The 26,379-nt window shown below is 46.9% G+C and overlaps 1 protein-coding gene across 2 annotated transcripts; it reads right to left on the bottom strand.

The window, feature by feature from the left end:
* Window positions 1-256: 256 nt before the first annotated feature.
* On the bottom strand, window positions 257-25,080 carry CSNK2A1 (casein kinase 2 alpha 1). 2 transcript variants are annotated; one of them, XM_075517534.1, is made up of 15 exons: window positions 24,928-25,025; window positions 22,647-22,774; window positions 21,741-21,894; window positions 11,129-11,328; window positions 9,924-10,035; window positions 8,918-9,019; window positions 8,441-8,491; window positions 7,571-7,630; window positions 6,813-6,896; window positions 6,288-6,398; window positions 5,366-5,467; window positions 4,368-4,468; window positions 3,533-3,681; window positions 2,103-2,189; window positions 257-1,600 (listed from the first exon to the last, which is right to left on the bottom strand). In XM_075517534.1, exons 4-15 carry the CDS (start codon window positions 11,227-11,229, stop codon window positions 1,485-1,487), a joined length of 1,176 nt encoding a protein of 391 aa, XP_075373649.1. In that variant the 5' UTR covers window positions 11,230-11,328; window positions 21,741-21,894; window positions 22,647-22,774; window positions 24,928-25,025; the 3' UTR covers window positions 257-1,484. The 2 variants fall into 2 exon arrangements, with proteins under 2 accessions (XP_075373649.1, XP_075373648.1); XM_075517533.1 differs by lacking the exons at window positions 21,741-21,894; window positions 22,647-22,774 and having other exon boundaries at window positions 24,928-25,080.
* Between the last annotated feature and the right edge of the window lie 1,299 nt (window positions 25,081-26,379).

Genomic DNA, 26,379 nt, shown 5'->3' with positions numbered 1-26,379 from the left:
TTGGTTCAGCATCTCCCCTCCCCATCCATCAGGGCCGAGACGGAAGAGGAGGGTTTTATGGCAAAAAGATCCTTCTCCCAGGAGGTACTTTGGCTTGTGACGTTTGTGTAAGGCTTCTCTGCGCTGCTCACCTTGCAGGTGCGTGTGAACAGGGACACGGCCTCCCCAGTACGCGCGGGGAGGCTGCCGGGCACTCCTGTGTCAAAGTGTACCGCCGCCCCAGGGAGGCCTCTACACAGGGAACTTAAATCTAACCTCGATAAATAAAACCAAATGTTTATTTACACCAAAGAATTCCAACACTGGATCTTTCACATATGAAGGACAAAGTATATATACACAGCAAGGGGTAGCAGGGCTGTAACAAGGGTGCTTTTCCGTTGTCAATGATAATATTTGTCCACAATTACTGATCTACCATTTCAGTTTAAGTTAACGTCTGCTCGCTCCTTCCTCTCAGTGCATATTTACAAGACTGTGAGGTAACTGGTATTCTCACCACATGGCACGTGAGGGAGGGGATGGTGGGTGAAGATGTGATATCGGACTTGGCGCAGTCTGATTTTTCCAGCTTTAAGTAGCCACCAGCTTGAAACCTATATAAACAATTTATAAAAACAATATACCCAATAACAAACTAATTCCAGAGATCCAAGCCAAGCAATGGCAGGAAGAACCCTCTGTGAGAAAGGGGCTGATTAGAGTACGGCTCACTCTACAGGAGCACCTTTCTCAGGAGGTGGCAAGGACTCCAATTGGATCAGTAACTTCATCTTTTAAGACTAAAATTACATGCAAGGGGGTGAGTTGGCATTCTGGTTGGCTCCTAAGGAGACATGATTCAATCCAATTAGGGTTTCAGACATTATCTGCACTTACTCCTTTTAAGCTTATACCACCTCTCCATACTGGAATTGTCTCCTCAGCGTACCCCGGCTGAGTCATATGCAGGACATGGGGTTAAAGTGAGCGGTACTTTAAGAATCCCCCTCCCCTGCCTCACGAAGACTTGGTTTGGTAGTCTCTGGAGAACAGCACAATCCCCCAAGGTGTAGGCTCGTGGAGGAGTAATGGTGGGAACATGAAGAGAAGAGATTTCCAGCAGGATGCAAGAGCTTGGAAATGCTGTTGATTCATCTTTGTTCTTAAATGAAGAGTACTTTTTTTTTTTTTTGGGGGGGGGGGGGGGGTGGGGAGAGGGGGAGGGGGGAACTGTCCGAGAAATATTCCATTTGTAGGTATTTTCAGGGAATCCCCTGAGTTACGAAAAGTTCAAGTAAAAAAAGAAAAATCAGCCTATAATAATTTTGTATATAATGACTGAACTACTATAAATCCACAAGCAACAGTTCAGACACGGTGCCTCCAAAGCGTTCATCCCCTCCCTTCCCCTGCCAGGCACGAGCTGCGTCCTGAGGAGAGGTGGAGGGGGAAACCTCTTCCCCACCTGACTCAGCTCAGGCAGCAGGAGACAGAGCCCATCACTACTGCTGAGCGCCTGCAGCAGCTGGAACGGGCATCCCCAGAGTGGTGGTGGCAGAAATGACGGGTGAGCCTGCTAGAGGTCCAAGGGGTGAAGGTGTTGGCACTGAAGAAATCCCTGCAAGAGAGACAGGTAAGCAGGAATTAGAGTGAAACCAGTGCATCGCTATCCAGGACAGCTCAGCTTCTTAAATGAAGCGGTCTCTTTGCAGGTCAGTTTGCTGCCGCTTTGCGACGTTTTCAGAGCTGCCAAAATAAGCTGAGATTAAAGATCTGTCAGTGTTCCCTGCAGCCTCTGAAAAGAGCGCAGGTTTGTATACATACAAGTGTCACTGCAGGCAGATGTATGGCAGGATCACTCTCCTTCAAACTGCTGCCAAAAAATCCAACTGCAAAGCACTTTTTAAAATGAGACCAGAAAAGCAGGTCAGGCTGCAGCGAGGCCTTATTTATCACGCTCTCCCACCCACTTCTTTGTAGCCCTCCTTGCCCTTGTCATTGGTCCCAGATGATCTAATGCCCCACCTGCAGAACTCACCCTCCTGCATCCTCACATCCACACAGCGCGTATAAGTGCTGTAAAATGCCATGCACCAAGAAGAGTCAAGAGCAGAACTGACCTGACATCATACTCGCACTGCTGACAGGAGTGCTGCCACCCGGCATGTTGGATGAGCCCATCCGAGCTTGGTCTTTCACGATGGGATCTAGGAAGAGCACACTACCCTTAGATGCCATGTTGCCAGACAGCAGCTGAAGCACACTGATTGCCCGCGACCTCTGTGCTCAGCCAGTCCTGCCATGCTGCCTACGTCAAATAACACCAACCATCATCTACCGGAACACAGGAGCTTCCACCAACTCCAGCGGGAAGCACCCAAGAAGGTACAAAGGTAACGTGATCAGTGAAGAGTCACCTAAATAACGTGCTTTGGAGTTCAGCAGGACTGCTAGACAGCAAAAGCTGAAGGCAATGAAGGTGAAGTTGCTCTCCTTCCTATGCTAAGCAACTGTGTAATTGCATAAAGCCAAACCCAGCAAATGGGTGTAGCAAGCAGAAAGATTTATCACAAATTACAATCATGTCATGTCTCTATAGACATCCCACAGCAGCCTGTGAGTTGTAATGAGTGTCACTGGAGCTTGTTGTCTTCTGTAAGATGTCCCCAGTTTACTTGCTAACTCTTTTATTTTTATTTTCAGCTGTGGGTAAATAACGCTACCATCTAACAGAGACAACCCCTTCCTGCCTCCCAAGCCTACTGCATCAGACAAGGGAATTTCAAATTTTGCCCTTCCTCATACTGAGTTCAGTACAACCTTTATCTCTATTTGCACACAAGTTAATTTAGCTGTTTGTTCAACTCTCACATTCAAAGCTTTCAGCTTTACTAATGCTCATACTTGCAGAACGTTTCACTTGAACATTTGCCACAGGCGTAACGCAGATCTATACTGTTTGTTAATTACATAAGTCCATTCAGCAGCAAGAAAAAAAAAGAATATAGCTGAGCAAATACTCATATTTTGCATTGTTACAGCTGTTTCGTAAACCTAAATATCAAGATTTGTGAAAAACAGCAAGCGTTTAAAAACACTTACTAGTGAAAGCTACATTTTTGCTTGCAAAACCAAGACCTGAATATACCCTTCACTAAGGTACACATTTAGTAACAAAAGGAGTTAAAAGGGCCTGGTTCCCAACAAACCAGTTACCCGGTTTTATCAAAACACAGGAATCCCTGTACCCAGACACCTGCTGAAATTAGCACGGGTTTAGCACCAAAGCTGCTTTAACACAGAGCTGCTGATTCACTGGCCTGACACGGGCATATAACATTTTGTTTCCTCAGCTGGTGTAGGTGGCAGCGGCCTACTTTATCCACCACGGAGACAAGCAGCCTCAGCTCCAGCGCAATTATTTGCAGAGACCAGGCTTATTATGTTGCTGTTCTTAGCTCCTATCTGCACAACCTACTGGAACGGAGATTTCCCAGAGGCAGAGGAAGAACTCTTTGGAGAGCAGTTGATGACAGCAGCCGGTACTTACAGAAGTAGGGATGTTCCATGGCTTCTCTCGCTGTGAGTCGTGACTGGTGATCATATCGCAACAGCTTGTCTAAGAAATCCAGAGCTTCTGGACTCACCAGGTGTTGGTTCTCACTGTGAACAAAGCGCTCCCATCGCTTACGGGAGTGTCTGCAGAAAAAGATACCCAAATCAAGCTAGGCAGAGGACATCAACGCCAAAATTCACTTTTTTAAAGAGCAAGAACTGCGACAGATGTCTGTCTCCGAGAGGGGCCGCTGCTTGGTGTGGCAGCAACGGGGGCTGAGCCGTACCAGAGCACGAAGCAGCAGTACACCGTGTCTCCACGCGGCGGCACAGCCACCACAGCCCTGGACACCATGAGGACTCAAGATCAGAATGGATTTACAGGCCTAAAATCCCAGCTTCTGCTCGTCTCTTACGCCCCCAACATTAGCTCCTTGTAGTTTTGGTACGTGTCACACAAAATAACTCTATGAGGGAAAAAAATATGTAAATGCCATCTAAAGCAGCACCTGATTTTCTGCACTGTAATTCTGAGAAACACTTTTTTTTTTTTCCCCCAGAATACTGGAGAGAGCATTTGCCCTTCATGCTTTATGCTCCACCAGTTCATTTATTGCCTAGATGACATTTAAAAACCTCTCCTCAAGTCCATTTGCAGATAAAGGACCATGGGAGGAACTGGCAAAGGGGATCAAAGGTCCAAAGTGACAGTTCTCAAGAATCTTGGCTCCGATTTCTCCCGTAACTTTGTTTACTTCAAGATCTGTTGACAAAGCAGCAGCTGTCCGGGTCTACCAAGAGCTTATGAGCTGCTCTGGAGCTTGGCTCACCTGCCCAAGATGTCATTGAAACGTGGATCCAGTTCAATGTTGTATTTGTCAATGTAGTCATACAGATCTTCTGTTCCCAGCACCTTGGCTATCCTCACCAGCTGGGAACAAACAGAAAAATAAGTCACTGCTGTGAGGGTATGATAACGCCAGAGCCAGTGTGACGATACAGCAGCCGAATCCCTTGGGAGCTTGAATTTGATCTCAGTAGTCTGAACCAGCAGCCACAGGGTCGTCCCGTGGCTCTGACTTCCCCGGCCACATACAATCACAGGCATCATGAACATGCCTCCGCTCACAGTCGGAACTTAGTAACGCAAGGCAGCCAGGAGGGAGCTCCGTACCCTAACACCACTAAAACTTGAGATCTTGCAACACTAACTCCCTTTGTAGCAAGAAAATATTCAAAACCAACAGGGTGGGAAGGCAAGAATAACTGGTCAAAAAAGCAGGAACTCTCTTAACTTGAACGTGAAGGGTGAAGTGCCACCCCGGAGGGCTCCAGAATGAAGGTTTGAGAACAGAAGGTCACTGTTCTTGAATGCCTGCACATTAGTTCAGATGCAGAGCACATGTTAAAGCATAAAAATTTTGGCCTCAAAGGCAACACATCAACGATTTCAGAATCTGGATAGAACTGTACCAAATCCACAGTTTCTATACAGAGGGGAGGGAGGGTGGATAGGGGCAGGGGCTTTGCACATAACATAACCTCAGGAATAGTCGATCTACATACCAGAACCAGCCTTAATATAACTATCGTTGTAACTTTTTCCAGATATCTACTGAGGAGCTCATAAATACAAAGCACTATAAATCTATTTCTATTTAATTGGTTAGATAATCTTGCACACTTGAGAAAAGGAATGTGGCTTCAAACTGAGCAAAGAAGCCATTAGAGAAATGCTTAAATTCTTCTTCGGATCCCTCGATAGAAGTGTAAGCAGGAAACCTTCATTGTGCTAAGAGAACAGAGATTGTACATGACCAGCTCTCACCTGATCATAGTTGTCATGGCCATGGAAAAATGGCTCCTTTCGGAATATCATACTAGCCAACATGCAACCCAAGCTCCACATATCCAGACTGTAATCATACATCTGTACAAAACCAGAAGGACAATTCAATTTCTAATGAATTAAGCAGAACAGATACTAACAGGGTCCCCCCTCCCTCCAGTGATACAAACACGGCCACATTACACTGGGAACAGACTGAAATATCTTCATGCATCTTCATCACTAGATCACCGTTCAGCTCAGTGTTCCAGTTACTCAAACTGGGATACAGCAATTAGCAGAACAGCAGGTATCCTATTTCCATCCTTGTCCATTAAAGATATTAAAGACCAGTGCCTTTTTCTATTTTCACTGCAGACGTCAACGTTTATGAATCATTGAGACACGCATGTTGAGAAGGGAAGCATCACAAGCTACAAAAGGAGTGGACTCCACAAGGTACACGGGCAGATGAGGAAGCGCCTTCATTCAGAACCGGCACGATCTGCAAGTCACCAGTAACACCGCTATTGCCAGCCCACAGCATTTCCATAATGCAAACTGCCATCAGATACGGGGATGCTTTTATAGCTTGATTTAGAAGTTCATGCAGTACTAGCTAATCCCACAAGGACTTTCTTTCATTCTTGTACCTTACTGCAAAAGCAGCCTTGCTAAAAAAAATATTCAACATTTGTATTCCGAGATGCATGATGATAGTTCTGTGGCTCTTCCTCAGGTCCTGAGACTACTCATTAGTTTCTTTAATTCAGTGGCTTTATAGCCACTGCTTTCTGCGATACATTTTAGAATGGACTGTCTTTAGCTTCAGGTCTCTAGATATCTGAATTTCTCGCTTGCTACCTTGAAATGGCACAGACTTTCCATATAAAAGTCAGTGATAAATCCTGGTAATTCTTACCTGATAATCTACAAGGAGTTCAGGTCCTTTGAAATATCTGGAAGCCACTCTGACATTGTACTCTTGGCCAGGGTGATAGAATTCAGCCAAACCCCAGTCTATTAGTCTAAGCTAGAAATGGCAGAAAACAAAGAAAAAAGGCTCAAGGGATGCTCCAGGTCTCCACTGGCTGAACCACACTACAGGTGAGTTTAGCCTGAAGCTTCATTTACAAGTCTTTTATTTTCAATTAATTTGAAGCTGATCGGAGTATCTGTTTAGATATTCTCCCCACACCCATAATCACCAACCATCTAAATAAAATACCTCTCCTTACCAACCCTACTTATGGGTGACAGGTAACCCATAAAAACTTAAAAAAAAGCAGTGTACAGAATTTCATTTTACATTTCCACATGACGGCCGTGTGGCCCCCCTTGAAGATGTCTGCTAGTACCACTACAGAGGAGTACCCAGAAGGGATCCTAGTTTGCCAAGAGAAAAGTAGGACCTCTCTCTGCCCTCCAGCCTGCCCCCCGTTATTACCTTTCTGTGCTCGTGGTCAATCATGACGTTGTGAGGTTTGACATCTCTGTGCATGATTCCCATGCTATGGCAGTAATCTAGAGCCTGTAGGTGACATACAAAGAAACAGACGCTGGAGTCACAAGAACCTTTCAAGTTCAATCACATTCAAAAGCATTTCACATATACCAAGTCTAACTAGACGACAAGACTGCCTAGTGTTATATCCTGGACTAGACTTGCGGACCACAGAAAACGCTTCTAGAGCCCCCTCTCAAAGGGAAGTCCCAGCAACAGAAGTGTTTTGACTTCACCACATGTGCTTCCTCATAAAAATGGCATTTCAGAGTCCCTAAGAGCATAGTTACTAGGCACTATTGATCAAACAAGCCTCCCCTTCTCCAGGGTCCTGAGAAGAAAATATTTGTCTCAGAAGAATGGACAAATACATTTGACTCACATTACATTAAAGCACAAAACCAGCCAGTAACAGCTTACTATTTTCTGTTTTCAGAGGCTACATGTACTTTTAATTGAGGATCTTAAGTTATCTCAGTGTACCCAAAGGCTCTGCTAGCCTCAAAAAAGAGAGAGATAGAATTTGTTGCAGAAACAAGGCTGAACAATTGATACTGGCTTGATATATATTTTTCTGCCCAATTCTTCCATAGGCTTTCTCTTCTCTTTGCCCCCATTAGTGACATGATAACCATCTCTATAGGATTAGCTGAGTGCAAATCCTAGAAATAAACCGACAACACAGCAAAACACCAACTTACCTTCAAAATCTCATACATGTAGAATCGAATATCATAATCTGTTAATGTCTGGTATAATTGCTGTGGGACACAAACACATCGTATCAGTGTTCAGCACCCAAGAAAAAATATCACATCCCTGCCAATCCAGAACAATCCAGCCCTGTTCTCTGCTGCTGTGGTTCTCCAAACCCATTTGAAGGAACAGTAAAAGTTTCCCAAGTTACTCGGATCCCACACCCAACTCTGATCAGCCTGTTCCTCTCCCCTTACAAATCACATACATAGTTTACTTGCAGCTCTGCTCAGACAGTACATTCTGGTTCCTGTCACTAGCTCCCTCAGGTTGCACTCGCCCACGACCAGCACGATGCATTATGCCTGCACACTGGGTCTCAAAAGGACCAAGGGTGCTCTGCAACATTAAGAAGCTATTCCAGACAGCACTGCACAGCCATTCTTCTCCTGGGACAGGTCAGTAGGGAAGGGGACAAAGAAACATTTAAATCCCATTTCCCAGAAGTACGGAAAGCCACAGAAACAGCTGTCCACATTTAAAGTGGTTCCAATAAATAGTTATACACTGAACATAAAAGCAAAATGTTTCAAAAAGACAGGCACTGATGGTCCGCAAGATAACAGATTAATTTGCTCCAAAGGTTACAATACCACTTGGAATCTGGATTCTCATCTTGTAACTTCTGTGGCAAAATGGTACTAAAGGACTAATGACAAACTCCTGCCCCAAGTGTATTTACCTTTAAAGACAGTTACTGTGTTGGAAGGAAATTATTAAATAACCTGCCTGCCCCCTACGTACTTGCCTTTCCCCAGAAAAACATAAATGGCTTTCAAATGGAAAACATTAGAAGTTCACATCCCACACTGTACCTTAAAGTCTGTGTTGTTTACATGTTCAAAAACCAAAGCGGGTGTCCGAGACTAAAACAGAGAGAAAAGTGTTCAGCCATGTTAAGTTGAGATAGTATGTTTTCATTCAGGATAATGAATTAAACCATTTTTACTCCTAAAACTGCTAGAAGCCCCTCTGCCTCAGACATACTTATGATTCCCCTCAGACAGAGAAAGCAGAGCCAAAGCCTGCAGCCCCTGGCAGCACTGTTTGTAAAATGAATTAACTTGTCTCAGTTCACCGGTATCTCACCCTTACAGAGTGAGGGGCTGAAGGGACCTGTGGGGGAAGGGCCCTCTAAAAGAAGTTAATCAGATTAAGAGCTGATCTGATTAAGGAATTCAAAAGCAGGATTTAAGAGCAGGGGAAAACAAAAAGCCAGATCAGAGCTGAAGTCAAACACAGCAACTTCACCCACAACCCCAGCGTACCCTTTAAGTTCCTTCCATACTCACCACAGGATCTTTTACTATATCTGCAAGGGTGATTATATTGGGACCGCCTCGCAAGTTCTCTAAGATCTTGATTTCACGCTTGATTTTCTTCTTTTTAACAGGCTGAAGAATAAAAATGCAAAGTGTAAGACAAAGCACTCCAGTAAAGCGAGGTTAATAGCCAGCTCAACATCCAGATGACCAAGGTAGGGACTGCAAGTCAGGAACATACATTGGAGCCTTTGCAAGTTAAGTTCAAACAGCTAGATTTTGTTGTTACTTGATTATGCATCATTGCAGTAAAGGCTCAAATATCTGCAGTCTCCTTTCTAACCATACAACCCTGACAGCTATGAACATTAGTTTCATGTGAATGAGGCTTAGGAAGATGGCCTATTTTTTTTTAAAGCTGTCTGAACATGATCTGATAGTCCAAAACTTCTTAACTGGCATGTGATAAATGTGTAACTGAGAAGTCCATGAGCTATCTGAGGGCCACTAAATGAAGGTGTTTCACCAATCAAGGCTGTGGAATAACCAGCATCCAGGAGACCCTTACTCAATCTGGAAGGATATTACCTGTGCAATGGAACATGCAGAGCAGAAATGAAAGTTTTAAGGTTAGCAGTCCCTAAATCTAAGCAGTGGCTTTAAAGGACAATGATCCCATAGCTCATAGGCCTCTATGCACATGACAGCATGCCAGGGCACGGGTAGTTAGAGAAGGTGAGAATTTTCCAGTCAGCTGTTGAGGGGTTGCTTAGCTCCAAGTAAAAATGTGTTGCACACCAGGACTCCTCTAAGATAGAGGCTAATTCCTTACAGGCAGAGATCTGACTTAATCACCAAGTGTAGGGCTTCTGTTAGGAGGCTCAAAATGATGGCCTATTTCACTGAATGACACTCCAAAGCCAGGCTTTAAGGATTTCAGTCTTAGAGCATCGAACATTTTAGACCAAATGCTGCACTTTCTGGCCTCCTGATCACCTCAAGACAGATTTTAGCTTTTGCCCAATCCCCAGCTCACCTTGAGAATTTTAACAACTACTTTTTCATTATTTGTAATGTTGATGGCTTCAAATACTTCACTGTATTTGCCTCGGCCTAATTTTCGAACTAGCTGGTAGTCATCTTGATTTCTGTGGAGATAAAAAGTTAAGAGTTCCAAAGAGCTCAGTCATTTCCATCGCAATTTCCAAGCCGCTCCTTAACACTAAATCACTGCCTCACCTTCCAGACAAGGTGGATTAACTAGTGTCTTACATCTCCTGAACACGATAATTAAGAATTAGGAGAGAAACACGGAGCTTCTACTCGCCCAAGCTAGATTCAATCCAGAACTTATTTCTTCTGTAGTAGGTAACATAAGCCCAACTATGCATTTCAACATCAGCAAACTCGAGCTATGCCTTCCACCAGTCTCTATATTTGGAAGCTACATTTTTCCTTGTATAATGTTGTTAGAAATCAACAAAGCCAGTAAGACCAAAAATTTAAGTGCTAGCCTGTTTAAAAACAGACTAGGCACAAGACACCACTTATGCTCAGAAGACTGTGTACATTTCAGAAACCAGGAACTGCCACAAAGCTGAGGACAGAACTTAGTCTGGGCCCTGCTATACAAAAGCAGGAACGCAGAGCTACGAAGCTGGCATTACTGCTGTCTGATTCTTGGACGGTTTAGTCATGAACTCAATTTAGACACCTCCTTCCTTCAAAAAGCAGCAGACGTCTTTTCCTGTCACTCGCAGAGAGCTGAGCAACAAGTCACAAAATAGCATGTACTTATTTAAGTCTGCTGAGTCTCGTCACTCATGCAAGTCAGAAGCAACATCAGATGTCTTTTCACTTCTTTTCAGCCCCACACCCAGGGCTGGTTAGACTGTTTCAGATAAAGATTTTCTGCCCTCTGGAAGGACAAGTTTCCTGACTACCCGGCAAAAATTCTTCAAAACAAACTCTTAAGGGAGCTGCTGAAAATGTTCTTGCACTGCTGGGGATTTAAAAATTTGACAAGAAACACTTTTAGACAGACAACAGGTTATTCTGCCGTTTCTGCAACTCCAAAGAAACGCTGTGATCCTAACACTGCCATGCATGCTAGACATCTGCCAAGGAGCACAAAAAAGCCTAATGCAGCACAGGTGCCTGAACTCCCCACGCACCGCTATGCCAGATCCTACTGGGATCGATCCCAGTCCAGGGACATCTATAGGCAGCCCAGAGACTTACCCCCACTCAACAACATGCGACTCATAGTCCCAGTACTCCCGGGGTCTGTGTGTGTTCACATCCGTGTAAACTCTGGCCCTGCTCGGCACGGGTCCCGACATATCAGACAGGTTGGCAGGCGGAAATGATGAGATGTCTGAAATCAGAGGCTACCCGAACTGCAAAGCTGGACAGAGGATAAAGGCCTCAGATTCTTCCACCTGCAGAGAGAAAATAAACCAGAGGTTAAAATCTCAAGATACTATAAAAATATTTAAGTTAATCTTTAAAAGCTGCTGAGAAGGAGAGGCTGGAGCCCAGCCAGAGGCTTGGGATCATTGTCAGAGCTTGAAAACAATTTGTCTGCTCTCCCTCACACAGGACAGGACCACTTGGCCCCGCTAGCAAAAGTAACACCCCCACCCCCACCCCCTTGCAACTTTCAGCATGTAGTTTCCAACTTATGGTTGCAAAGATAACTTTCCAAAAGGGAAGAAATGCAATGTGCTCTGTATCTGCAGACAGACTCCTTCCTTTCAGCTCCAGAGTGAAAGCAACACCCATCGGCTGCAATCTCTCCCCCATCCAGGAAGAAGTCTTGTGCCATCCCATGTAACCAAAATGCTTCCTTCACTCGAGGTTGTATAGCTATCACCTCTTGCAGTGCACTAATAAACGATGCTGCAAACAGAGCTGACAGATCAACAAGGTCACCTGTGCAACCTAAATTAAGCACTTTCTGAAGTTTCAACTTCTAGAAACACCAATTTTCATTTAAATCAGAACTTTGGGATTTACTTGCAATTCTTAAAAGGACTGAAGCCTTTCATGTGCTCACACACAAAGGTGTTTGTGGCTACGTCGATTCATTCTGTGGAAAGAAAAAAAAACAAACCCTGAACTGATCCTCCACTACTCTGCCCTTTCCATCCACTGGAAAATGCAGGTACTAACCACAGCATTTATGTACAAAGTAAGGCTGGTCAGCTCAGGAACAGGTTTCTAGAGGAGAGCAGAGAACTCCAGACACTGTGTCCGAGCATGGATCTTCTCAGTTTTAAGCACCCTCCCACCTGGATATCACTGTGCAGGCTTGTATAAAACAGCTTAATGGCATTTCAACACAATCACTCATGCTGCTTTCCCCACAAAATAAAAATGTAAAAGTATTCACCTGAAAGCAGCATCAGGGCCAAAACGTTATCCAAAGACAAGATTGCTGAAGTCTGAACATCACTCTGGGGATTTTCGTAGTACAACATTTTTCCCATTTCCACATATTCTGAAGAAGGCTTTTGCTACCCTGTTCATGCCCTCCTGCACGGACATCTCATCCCATCATCCCACAACAGATACCTTCTACATATAACCCAGTGCCCACTTGAAAGTGAGCAAGACCTACAGAGCAGGCAGCCACTGGGCCTCGTCTCTGGGCTCACTTAAGGAAAAAAGCAGCACCACGCTGTACAATGCAGTTAAGTCCTAGCACAGACAATAGCATTCTCCAGAAGATGTAGGACATTTATAGCGATAAGTTACATCCACACTTCAGACTATCATGAGGAAAAGTACGTGCCCAACTAGCAGTCAGACAGGAAAGGACATCAGGAAGATCTCAGAGAGGCCAGTCATTACGAACCGTTCAGGAATTAAATGGCTTGAGGATGCTCAGAAGACTTCACGACAAACTGAGGCGGTCAGAAGAGTTCTGCTGGGATGGGGCACCAGGTTTGGTCACAACTTTCTGTAGTCAAGACGTTAAATCCAACTGTCCAAAAGACAGCGGCATCTGTGTCAGATTATGGTGCTTTACCCAAACACGAAAGAAAAACTCTGCTGCAACAGTCTAAAGATGTTTCTTTCCATTCTGGTAAGCACCTCCACTTCTTCCTCCTTACAATGTCATTTTTGCAAAACTTCTGTTGAGTTTCATCAGTATTGAGACTAGTCCAAATAACTCAAAAGAAAGTTACTGTATGTCAGAGACAAATATGCTAATTTCTGAATATTTAAGACAACAGTAACTTACTACAGTTTTATATCAATATTGTCCTACCTAAAATAAAAGTAGTGCCTCTGCACCTCTCAAATCTTTCACAAGTGAAAGCCAACACATTTTTAAACATTTAAGTACAAGAATCTCTTTGTCAGCTTTCAAAATAACTTACAAGGAAGGAAGCTGCGTCGGAGCATGAAAGAGTATTGTTTGGTGTGTAGCATATGGCAGAGACTATACAGCCCTGTTTATAGAAAGGCACTCAATCAGCAGGCAATGCTATAATCTAAACGAATATAATGTATTTATTTGCTATGCCAATCTTATCCCTTCACAGAAAATGGGCAACTGCCAGACTGCAGGAGGAAATAGCAGCCCCATTAATCAGAAAGACCTAGAAACCTGCTCAGAGCAGTTAGCTTAGGCTATCAGGATATGTTACACCAGAACAAAATTCTAGAAGCAAAATCCTGCTCTATTGGCAGTGTCAAGTCATTTATTCGAGGTCTGCAGTACTTCAGTCTGCTGCAAGGACGACGGCAAGACCCACTGGCTATGAAGATGGTGGAGGACCCAGAGGACACAGGTCTGACGTCCTTCACCCTGTCACACAACTTGACCAGCAGCTGGTTCTGCAGAAATGGAGGCAGAAACGTACACGAGTCTCCTTCTGGTGGGGACTAAGCCTCCTCAGGTGGTACGGACCTTGGCAGCGTGGGTTATTTTTTGACCTACTGACACACAAACGGTGTTGAAGGCAGCTCCAGGTAGACAGGGTTGCAGTAATCCAGCCTCAAGGTTAAAAAGGGACACGGCACTGTTCCAAAGTCCACAACAGAGGTGTGACTGAGGCCTCAGCCCGATAAAGGAAGGACAGAGCACTTCAGCCAGGTGTTCAGCTAATGGAAGAATATGAAGTATTACTAAAAAAAAAAAAAAAAAAGGTCTATTTCTGGACAAAATGTTAGTCCTCTAACAAAATACACTTCCAGAAGATTAGGCAGCAATCATCTAAGACCTCAAACCATTTCTGTGGCATGACTCACTCAGAAATTAGATGTACATTCCAAAAACATTCAGGCATTAACAGAGCATGCAAGTTTACTAGAACACTTTTAGTACAGTGAAATTTATTAGATTTCAAAGTTTAATCACTGTGGTTTTATTTCTCCTCATTCCATGTGCTTCTGGCAGGACATGCACTAGCTAATTTCCTTTGCCCAGTACTCCTTGTGTGAGAATTAACTGAACCTATATACATCTAAGATGACTTAGCAATTTTAATTTTTAAGTAGAACTCGGTATCAATGAAGAACACATGACTGCTCCACCTCATCCAGCTTAGCAAGATCAGTTTCAGCAAGGAAAAAAAATAATAAAAAAAGGAAAATCAATCACGTTATCGAAAGACAGATCAAATTTCACAGTGGGTATTTTTTGTCACGTAGCTCTAGCCTAGCACAAACTGTATGCTGTAACAGACTGCTCAGAGAAAGGCTTTTTCAGGAAATCATCGGACTGTAGCGTCTAAGAATGGCACACAATGCCTATTTATGAAGGTAGGTATTATTGTCTACTGTTCTTTATACAGGAAGAGGAGAGAGTCTACACAGATAATTTGATTTTAAAGCAAAGTTCCGCACATATACAAACTTACCCTGCCGGAAAGCTTTCCACTCTCTCTGCTCAAAACTGCTAAGGAATTTGTATATATTTTGCTTTCGCTGCCCCTAGAGAGGGATAATTTTGCAGTGGATCCAAGCTCTTTGACAGAAGGGACACACACAAATAGGGACAAATAATGGGGACAGGTGAGGCCGTGCAAATGTCAGTTTAGCTCGCAGTTTTAAGGCAGAAAATCTACAGTATGAGCAGCAATTACACCTAGATTGAGTGTCCTGAGCTTGTTATAAAAGATGAGTTCTATTTCTGCAGTCAGAATCCAAACAGAACATGTCATTTATTAATTCCTGCATTAATGTCAGAATCACAGAATAATGTATATTGGGAGAGACTGCTAAAAGTAATCTAGTCAAAACAGATCTAATTAGATCAGGTTGCCATGTCCAGTGTAGTCTCGAGCATCTCCAAAAAACACAACGCATCTCTAAAAATTTTAATTTCTCTGGTAGAGAAGTGCTTAACTAGGAAACATAACTGCGAGCTTTTAGGCAATATACCAGAGACCACAGAGAGGAAGACAAAGCTTCCAGTTACCGTCTGACACACACTGTTCAATGCTAAGGCTTGCCTGTCCAAGGACAGAAAACAGCTCTTCTGTTTTAGCACTTGTGGTGACACCCCTTGGGAAGACATTACCAAACACCGCTCACATGGTAGCTATACCAAACAAGGAACATGCAAAAATTCCAGTGCCTGGTTTTCCCACCTAGGCCTGCCCTTAAAAACGCCATTTAAATATTAGCAAACTGCCCATTAGCTAATCTCTTACACAGCATCCTTACCGAGAGCACCCCACAGGACCCTGTTCATCCTGTGTACAAAAAAACATCACAAGAACACAGCCAAATACAGCACTGCATATATGACTGATAATTACTCCGCGGGAGTGCCTGAGAGCCCCCGTCAAGAGACAGAAACAATTATGCTGCCATCATATAGGAATTTTTTAATTGGAAGGTCTATTAATTAAAAGAGATCAGTTCTTAAAAGTTGGAATTATTCTAACAGTAGCCTATTGTCTGAACAGCTTGGTAAGCTAGACTTTTTGTGCCTAAAGTTCAATAAAACGGTAAAAAGCCTCTCAGTGTTTACTTTGAATTTGATTTTTAAAACATTTTAATTTAAAGTGCTGTTACACCCCCCCCCCCCTTAAAAAGGGATTTTATCATCCTTACAATGCACTCTAACCCAATGGCAACCCCCGCCCCCATGGGGGACTTGATTTCTTGTGAAGTATCTGTACTTACAGCACCTATACCCAATTAGTATAGGAATTTCCTACGCCCTCTCTCCTTCCAGATGTATCCACTCACAGCAAGTAGCAACAAAACATAGCTAAGAAATCTATGCAAATTAGTTTGAGGAACACACCTACTTAGCCTCTAGTAAAATTCACCTCTTTTTTTTTTTTTTTTAGACAAGAATAACTGAGATATTGGAATCTTTTTTTTCCCCTCCATTTAAATGGAAATGTTTTTGGCATGGAGCTTCTCTCAAGCACACAGTTACTCAGAACCTTAAACCTAAGAAGTTGCACCAGTAGGATGGAGGGCACATACAGGCTCCCAGTGAGCTGGAAGCCAAGAGCTTTCCAGAAGACTGGTGTCCCGAGGAACCTGCAAGTGCTATCCAAGCGATGACCTTTGTGGATAAGGTTTGGAGTATAAATAATGCACCCAAGAACACGAGCACCGCTTCACACTGGTCTCCCTGTGGATTGCTGCTGACAGCACAACTTGCCCTCCGCATGAGCAGCGTATCGCTGGGTAGTTCCAAGTTCATCCAGACAGAGCAGAGTGAACTCGGTGAACTATGTTCAATCCCACATAAACATGATCATTACCGATGACCCACCTGAACTCAATGCAGTTAGCAGAGAGCAGTCCCAAAGGAGTAAGAAAGGCCCCGAACTGCAGCAAGCCAAACTCAAAGAGCCAAGAAAATATTTCCGTCACTTTATCAATTCCAGATAGACCATCCCAGGCAACCTCATTGTCCCCTCAAGGGGAAAGCAAGATGCACAGATTGGTCAAACAGGTCTAGACACTTTCCTCTCACTTCTACTTTCCCCATGTAAGCTCATTACCAGCTGCGATTGTGACAGACTAAGACTGTAAACAGGCGAAGTCAGACAGCAGCCGGTTCATTCTGAAAAAAGAAAAGCCCTCCGTCGGCCGAGAAGAGCAGAATTACAGTAAGTAGCCTGGAACCAAAAGGTTGTTCCTCTCTTTTATCCACAACTGCAAGTGAGACATTACCTTTCATAGTAAATGGCTCAAACCCAACCTCTGAAATCATGAGTGTATAATGTGCTTTATTAGCGAGAGGAAGCGTTACAATTATCAGATAAAATTAATGATGATTTCCTTCACACAGGCCATTTATCCCTTGCCTGTGAGCCTCCCAGGGAAGGAGTGCTCACTTCTTCAGTGTTTGGAGAACATCTAGTATTGGATAAACACCACTGAAATTAAAATATCAAGACATGTTTAAATACTAGAGTACAGCCTACTGGCAGCCAACATTAATCAAAACCCAGCTTACCTTTAAAAGAAGACAAAATAGTAACCAACTTAATAAAAAATATGCTCTGTCTCACAAAAGAAATCTAATTTGCGTATTTTCGTGATGCTGGAACTGCAGCATTATGAGTATGGAACAGATGACCTCCAGAAGTCCCTTGCAACCTATATTTTTCTATGATTTTATAGCTGAAATAGAAACAAGCCTTGATTAAATAAACTGACGTTTTACGTCCTTTCCTGAAGACCATTTACCTACTAAAGGGACAACGTCAATAGAAAAGCAGATTTTAAAATCTAATTGAGTTAAAAAAAAAAAAAGCTTAGGTTTGAAATCAAACTTTTCTCTTGGTATTTTTTTGGAACAGCAGTCTGCTCTAACTACATTTTTCCACCAAAATTATTTTCCAGATTTCTTTTAAACAGCTGGTTGTGTCCGGCCATGGAAAAATAACAAATCGTAATATATAACAACCATATATAACGACCTCAAACATTCTCTTAAAAAAGAAACAGGAACAGTTGTGACTTAATTCAAAATAAGACATGACAGGTCACTAGGGAAAACACTTGACAGGTTTAGTTAAACTGGAAGAAACATCTTGGAGTAATCCTGTAATAGCAACGTCCTAAAATTGAGACTGATTCTTCCTTCATCAGCTTCACCGATTCCTCCCCTGAATGCCTCGCAGTTCCTGCCAACGAAGAGGTCATCCCTTGTAATGAGGATCACAATCTATACGGAAGTCACAGGACCGACCATGAAACAGTTTTACTGTAACTCCGTATTTTACGATAACCTCCGCGGCCTTGGGGAAAACTTAACTCTCCCACTTCACAAATGTGGAAAGCAGCGTCTGATGCTCTCCAGGTTGCCCTGGCAGTATCACCGGTGCCCACATGCTCTCCTAGCAGAAGTTCTGTCACAGTTAGTCTTTATTTTTGTTCAGACCTGTAACAGCTAAATTTTAGTGGAGCTTACACAGACCTCCTACAGGTCTCCAGCATCCCAGCCTAACTGGACAACTGTCCTCTGCAAAACGTCGGTGTTGGCAACAGCATGTGTACCTGGGGCAGAACAGCCAGGATTTTCTCCAGCAGCAGGAAGCTGCCAGTGATGGGAACGCTCCTCACTCCGTCTCCTAAGGGATTTTATACAGGACAGTCAACTTTGAAAGCTGTTCACCTCCCACTTCTCCCCAAAAATCATGAACTCTCCCTCATAGCTAAGCTACTCCACAGCACACAGAGCAAAGGGAAAACTTCGCCTAACACAAAAATGCCACAACTGATCTTGGATGAGGCCGTGGAGCTGCAGTGGGCAGCAACACCAGCAAGACACCCAGGCCGCAGCAGCCGAGTGCAGGCTCTGCTGCTTTCCCACGCCTGCGGCTTCTCCTGCCGCCGTTCCCAGACTCCCACAAATCACAGCGGGTATCATTACTGCCAGTGCTGAAGACTCCTGACACAGTCAAATAAAAATGGCTACAATCGTAACCAGGAATTTCCAAACTAACCTGTCAGTACACACCCCAAAACAGAAACCGATGACAATACTCTTCTGCTGGCATCTCCTCCCTGCCTGGATAGTTCAGGCCGAGCAGGGAGTGCAGGAAAGGCAGTGAGGTTTTTTTGGAGGCACATCTCTTTAGGTCTGACCTAAAGCCAAAGCAAGAGCACTTGCAAGGACTTCAACACGAAGTGATTCTTTTTCTTCTAAGAGCATTACTAAAACCAAAGCTCCTACTGCTGGAGCTTTGGACAGTATTTTCCAGGAAGTCAATTACCAAAACCACCGTTTCTGAGATCCCAGCAATACCAGGTAACTCTTCCTGAAGGCTCACAAAGGGCAATGTTTCAGCACCACTACAGGCTCTTCACAGCTGACATCAGGTCAACTGGCAGTGTCCTCTGGAAAGTTCTACCTTCCTAATTACTGCTAAGTGACACAGTTGTTTTCCTCATTAATTAGTACACACAGAGTACTGACAGGCCAATCGTTCAGCTGATTTGACTCCTATGGTTCATGTACAGGGAGTGATTTAGCTAGAACTCAGACAACTGAACTGTACCTCCCATCTGTAAAAGTTATACGTTTTTAATTGATCTGATCATGCAATTCCTAGAGGCAGGAACAGTTACCAGAGCCAAAGGCTAAACCAGCGTACATTGCATGTAACTATTTCTTCAGGGAATGCCCGTGATCAGCTGTTCCCATCGAGCAGGCAATGCACTGCAAACCATCTTCACGGTTCAGCTGGCATCCAGAAGGCTCAGCAAGAGACACCCGCTGCAAACCCCTGCCAGAAAGTAGAAGTTCTAACATAATTCTCTAAAAATTCATCATTATTATCACAAGATGAACCTAGCTACAACCGTTCTGAAAATCAAATGGAAAAAAACAGCTATTAAACTCCAGAAATCAGTATCTACGACGCACCGGGGACCCTAACACAACACACCAGTGCTGGGTTTATACAGCTACAGACAGACAGCTCTCCCAGACATTGCAGGCGATGTAAATGTATTGACTAAGATTTTAATATTTCACACCAGTGTTTTGGAGATTAACTGAAGCCTGGTGACCACAGCATTCCTCACTCAGTGTAACCCAGCAGGGACACGAATGCTGAACCCACCCTCGCCATGCCAAACAAACCCACACCACTGTTGGCCACGTACAAGGATAACTTTGTCCATCTCCACAGCATCTTTCTTCACACCTTGCAATCACCCCGTAAAGCCACTGCGCAGCATTAAGTCACGGCTTAGGACGAGTACACGTCTTACATATGCCTGGTAAGATGCATACGTTGGACATATGCCTGGATGCCATACGTTCTAAAATACCGAAACTTGTAACTTTTAATTTGTAAGCCAAGTTGACATGAATCTGGATGCTGCACAACTTCCTCAGTGAGCAAAAAGTCCTCCTTTTCCTTCTGGAGTTGAATCAAAGTGCTGCTTAATCGGCAGAAGGCAAGCCTGGAATTTAACAGCACGCTGGTAACAGATAGAGAAATCTGCAACAAAACTTGTAAGGGAAGGAACACTGCAGGAGCTCTTGCTTTTCTGTACTGGAAATTAATTTGTTGTGTGCGTCCACCTTCATCCATTTTCAGAGCACTAAAAATAAAGATTTACTGACAACTCACGCACACGTGTGCAAAGATGTGCTGATAAACTGCCTCCTCCGAGGGCTCTGGCCAGAACACGGGAGAGGCACCACTTCACCTCCCTGGACACGCAGGAGGACTTTGGGGGCACTTCTTCACAACACGGCGAGACCTCTCCCACCCAGCAAAAGCAAGTTCTGGCACGTAATTCTTTGTTAACACCGCAGAACACTCTGGACTCTCCCTACACTTAGCTTAATTAAAAAAAGACTACTGTACCCTTTGGTTGTTCCAGAAGGTGCAAGCGCAGAGGCCTACTTCTCTGCAAAAACGGACAGAACAACTTCATTTTTCTAGGGCTGCTGTTCACACTCAAAGACATGACTATCCAATTGGCAACCAGCAACCAAATTCCACCTTGGCCAAAATTATTTTCCACTTCCATCTAGTACACATTTTATTAGCCATTCACTTCAAGTAACATGCCATAATATAATCCAGCCATTAGATGAAGCAGCTGGACAGCCTGCTTTAGAAAGCGCCTCCCTGCAAACGGTAATATTCCTTAAAAATTAGAAATCGGTCATAAGAAGGACAGAAATAAACTCTGTGGAAAATTAAAATTATTGAAATAGTAACCTTCCAAATACAAGTCTGTGGTGGTATTGTCTTGAGTCCGCAAAGAACTCCAAGGTCTCCCTTCTGCTCTTCAGCTTCCCAAAGCAGCAGCATGAAATGGATAATAAAATCATTTGTTTGAATAAAACTGTCCAGAACAGTCTGAACGAAGAGCAGGTAAGACTCATGTCATGCTCACGTTGCTGCTCCTCTGTTGCTGATGCCTGAGCAACAGAAGATATCCGTGAACCACTGATCCTATGACCACATCAACAATCCCATTTCTTATCAACCTTTCCTACCGACAGATAGGTTTGGCACCTTGATGGCAAACAGGGTCCAAAAAACAGCTTGTAAAACCACTCTGCTTTCAGCAAGAGCACTAACGCCAGTTCAGAAAGCTGCCGTCTCCTCTTCAAAGCAGTTTTTCTAGGTCCAAAGGAGAACTCCTTTTCTCCAATTAGGTTCTGTAAATTCCAGGAAAGTCAGCTCTTGGAAGCCCCTGGAAGGAGATATCCAAGCTCAGAAAAATTATCCAAGAGTTGTCTTGCAATCAAAACCAGATAATGTTTGTAGCCAGAGTCACAGCAGTCCTTCCTGATCTTAAAATCTGTGGGGTTTATTCTCTCGAGACCCTTACAGGACAATGAAATCTAAGATGGCATCAATCTTGCCCAGATAGTTTATAAAACAGATACCTTAATGTAAGCAATTCAGTAATGGAGGAACAGTGGAGGTGACAGGTCTGGTAACCCAGAAATAAATCCCCGCGTCTTCAGAAATGTGACATGAAATTAATCACACCACCACAATGTCACCCATTTGCTTCTCCTGTCTTCCTTTCCCTTATTCCTCAGAGGACACGAGGAAAGACAAAAAGAGAAAATTAGTTCTGTAAGGAGAAAATGCAGAAAAAGAATTCAAGTAGAAGGTATAAGGACACCCGCCATTTAATAAAATTAGGGAAAGTTACGTCTCCGTCCCTTTTATCACATGAGAAACACTGTTTCTTTCTCTACAACTCCACAAATCTATAACCACCTTTTAACACCCAACACTCCTACCACGAACCCGTTTCATGTCGGTGCACCTAAGCTGCACTACTTGAAAATGCCCCACATCTCAAGTACTAAAGTCTTTCCGTGTCTCACCTTCAGGAAATGGAGTTTTACCAAATCTTTCCCCAGTAATCCCCACTCACAGGTTTGCATCTTCATTCTCATGTTTCATCAGCTTTTTTCAAGTAAACAAGTAGCATTAACTGCCCCTGCACAAAACTAAACTCCACTTAATACCATGAAACATTCCATGATCCAATTTCCTCCACATGTGCTAGAACCTACTGCCAATTTTACTATCCCTCTTCCAAAGAGCCATATTCCCAACAGAACCCATTTCTCCTCAATCCACAAACCCATGTGCCCTGCCAAACCCAGAGAACCTGTTCTGAATCTCCCACTTGGAAGTACCCGCTTTCTCCTCCAGCACCCAATTCTCTCACCACATTTTTCCATGTTCTGTGGCTTATCCCCACCACAGCACATTACCCAGCTACTCAGCTAGCTTCCCCTCCTCTGCTACAGCCAAGGCCGAGATGATGTTACCTTCCTCACTCCAGGGTTGATGTTACCTTCCTCAACCCCGTTTCAACTCCTCGTGGGCAGAATCCAACGCAGCAAGCTCATCGGTCCGAGCTGCAGGACATGCACACTGAACTCTCTGCTACTGGGAACTAGAAGACAACCAGGTTTCACTAACAACACATAAATAATAGAAATTATATTACCAGGTAACAGAGAGAGGTGAAAAAAGGGAAATCTCTCTCCATTGCCAAGATGAAAGGGAAGGATCACTGCCTACCACCAAAGATCTGCATACTTCACACTCAGGCAAAGGTCTGGACCTTTACAATAAACCCTTCTCTGCCAGGAGGCATCTGAAGAGCCAGATTTCCACCCCCAAGACACGGGTGGATCTTCTCCTGTGGGCAGAAAGCAGACTGCCCTGTATAGAGGAGCGGACACTCTTCTGCCAGTGGGAGCCGCATCCTATTCCAGTTTTCTCTTTCCAGTTATAGACACAGTGTGCGTCTCCACAGAGGACGTACCACTGTTGGTATGTTTTACCCAGGCATGGCATTGCGCTGTAAGAACTGGAACGTTACCCTCATCCGAATTCTAGGACTAACTGAGGAGTTATCAAGCTTCACACTTTCTCCAAATCCTGTCTAGCCTTCCCAAGCACAGTCTCCCCTCTCCTAGCACAAGCTTCGTCCTTTTCTACATCACACCAACATGAACAACGCACAGGACGAGCGACTTCTCTGCACCTACCTATGCTACACCTAGAATCCGTGCTGGCAGGGTCACATCCAACAGCCAGGTCAACTGGCAATACGGTGCGAACATCGATTCTGTTTGAGCCTGAATATTTTGAGCAACTATTACGTTTTTGAACAGAGAGAGTGTTCATAGAGCAAACTAAACTGCTACCTGCCCCCAAGCAGAAATGCTGCTGTCTCCATGTGCTTCTCTCCAAAAAGATGATGTTGCCCCCAGTCACCCCCGACGGGTGCTGACCCGGACACGCAGAAAGAGCTGCTCTTCCCAAGCCGTTTCTGGAGCACACCGAGGACAACACTTGCACGAGCCAGGTGAGCGCACGTGGAGCGCACAGCACAGCCACCTCCAAAGCGACGCGCGTGCAGCACCCGGTTTCGCAGCCTGGCATCTGCGGTCAGCGCAGGAGCAGCTCTCCAAGACCCCAAGCCAGTGGCAGGTTTGAACAGCGCAAACCCCGTGCCATTGCAGACCTCCCTCACAGGTACCGGGGCTCGGCACGGGCACGAAGGACCGTGCCAATGAACAACAGAGGCTCAGGATCCATAAATTTAGCTTGCAGAACTGAGGCACATGCCTTTGTGAGTCTCTGCATAGATCAACCACTGCTGTCAGCAGAAAATATACCGATGACTGAGTGTTCATAATCCAAACTTTATTGGTTGTACCCAAAGCCCTTAGTAAGAAAGAATAAAGTAATCTAACAAACAACACGCATGGGGTTTCATAATCTTATCTGCCCTTTCGTTTACAAAGCATATTTTACCAACAGCCACACAGCCTGTTGCCCCAAGGCACAATTAACTAAATTACAGCAGGGGCAAGACTGACCACTGCTGCTTTCAGAAGAGGAGAGCGACTGGTGTGGAAATCTGTGAAAACCACCTCCCCATCAACCCAGAAAGGCCCAGAACAGAGTCCCTGCGTGGCTGGGGGTAGGAGCCAGAAGAAACAGGCCTATCCTTACCCCTCCGCACACCTTGCAGCCCCCTGCTTTTTCGGGCAGGGCGGGGAGAAGGCAAGACCGAGCCTTTTAAGTCAATAACACCTACACTGCCTGAACGTGCGAGCTCAGAGAGCCGGGGGGAGGGGAAGGCTACCCTTCCGTGGGGCCCTGCCCTTCCTGCGTGGCCGGGGGCAGCGGGCGGCCCCAGAGCTGGTGGTAGGCCAGGCTGAGGGCAGCCGAGGCGGCCCCCCCGCAGCGCCCTGCCCTGCTTCCCCCCCAGGGGGCACGGAGGCCCCCTCCGCGGGCAGGAGGCGGCGAGCCCTGCCCTCCCCTCCCCGCCGCGCCCGGCCCGCCCGTTCTCCCCCGCCGCCGCCGCTCGTTCCCCCTCAGCGTCGCCGGGCCGGGTCCCCCGCCGCGGCCCAGGTCTCCTGAGGAGCGGCCGCGGCCCCTCAGCCCACACCGTGCCCGCAGCGGGGCGGGGGGGGAGGGGGGGGGGAGAGCGCAGGAGACACGGTGGCGCCCCCTCCCCGTCGCCCTCTCCGCCCGCCCCCGCCGCGTAGCCCCACGAGGGGCGCCGGAGCCGCCGCGGCCCGCCGGTACCTGCCGCGGCCGCCCGCTCGCCGCCCGCCCGCCGGCCGCACACAGACAATATGGCGGAGGCACAAGGCTCGGCCGCCAGCCGCAGGGACCAGAGCGAGGCGCGCCGGAACCGGAAGCCCCGCAGCCCGCTGGCGCGCGACGTGCCACGGAGGGCGGGGCGCGCATGCGCAGGAGAGCGGAAGGCGCGCCGCAGGGGGTTGTGGGGGCTGTAGTCCGCGGCGGGGCTGGCGGCGGTGGCGGCCTCGGCGGCACGGCCCGGCGGCGCGGGGAGGCCCGGGGAGGGGGGGGGGGGCCTCAGGCCTGGTCCCCGCTCCGTGCCCCCGGGCCGTGTCCCGGCACGGGCAGCTCGGGCCGCCCCGTGAGGCGAGGCGAGGCGGCGGGGGCCCGCAGCCCAGCGCGGCCGGCCCGCGTCGGCCTCCCTCGCCCAGCGGTGCCCCGGCGGGAGGCTCGGCCGTGCGCGGCGGCCGCCCGGGCCCGGGCCCCTCCGCGGGGCTCCCGAGGGGCCGCCGGCGGCCGCCCCTCAGCGGGGCTGTGCGCGGGGCCCGCCGCCAGGTGGCAACTGCGGCCTGCCGAGGCGAGCCGGGCCCGCAGCGCCCGCGGCCCGGCCGGGCCCCGCGGCGGGGGGCGGCCGTTCCCCCGGCCCGCCGGGCGGCCTGCCCGCCCTCCAGGCCCTGCGGCCGGAGCCCCGGGGACGCTGCAGAGCAGGGCGGGGGGGGGGGGGGGGGGGGGGGGGCGCACGGTGCGGCTGCAGGGGCTCTTCCCCCCGCGGTGCTAGCAGGGCCTGCGCAGCGCTGGGCTGAGCCCTGACCTCTTCCAGGGCCCGGTGACCCTCGCTCGCTGCCTTTCACGTTTTCAGCCCCGATTTCCTGCCGTGCAGCCCGGGGGATTAGCTTTACCCCCGAGGGCTGGCCAAAGCAGACCGCGCACTGACCCCTCTGTCGCAGGCTGAGCCGGGGGTAGACCCTGGGGAGGAGGAAACGCATCGAGGCACAGCCGACCCCTCTGCTGCTTCCTCTGAAACCGCGCCGAGCCCCCCGGGCAGGGCAGGGCTGCGCCCCGGCTCGTGGCACCCTCAGAGCGGGTCTGGCTGGGGACACGCAGCCCTGGGCTGCTCGCTGCCCTGCCGCCGTAGCCAGACTCTGGCCAAGCGCTGCAGCCCGCCCGGAGCCGTGAGCCGGCCCGCAGGGGAGAGGGGTTTGTGCTGAGCCACGTCCGCATCCCCTTGCTCCCCGGAGCCCCCTGTGCCTGCAGCCCCGTGCCCTTCAGCACGTGGGTGCGTGGCACAAGCAGACAGGAGCCAGCCCGGCCCCTGCAAGGCTCCCCTCGGCCGCGGCCTCATGGAGAGCTGAGCACGGCCACGCTTCGCCCCGCTTCCCTCCCGGTGTGGGAGTCTCCCCTGGGGGAGGCCGCTGGCCCGAATCTCACAGCCCCTCACCCCGGGTCACTCCCATT

Source organism: Mycteria americana, chromosome 14 (genome assembly GCF_035582795.1).
Source record: "Mycteria americana isolate JAX WOST 10 ecotype Jacksonville Zoo and Gardens chromosome 14, USCA_MyAme_1.0, whole genome shotgun sequence".
NCBI lineage: Eukaryota > Metazoa > Chordata > Aves > Ciconiiformes > Ciconiidae > Mycteria > Mycteria americana.
Note: the sequence above shows the minus strand (reverse complement) of the source record. Positions and strands in the feature narration are given on the sequence as shown.

Coding starts and splice junctions, on each gene's coding strand:
- CSNK2A1 (XM_075517533.1), bottom strand. CDS start 11,229: ATGTCGGGACCCGTGCCGAGCAGGGCCAGAGTTTACACGGATGTGAAC. Junction 10,036..11,128: donor TCGCATGTTGTTGAGTGGGG/GTAAGTCTCTGG, acceptor TTATCTCCACAG/AAATCAAGATGACTACCAGC. Junction 6,399..6,812: donor TTGACCACGAGCACAGAAAG/GTAATAACGGGG, acceptor TGCCATTTCTAG/CTTAGACTAATAGACTGGGG.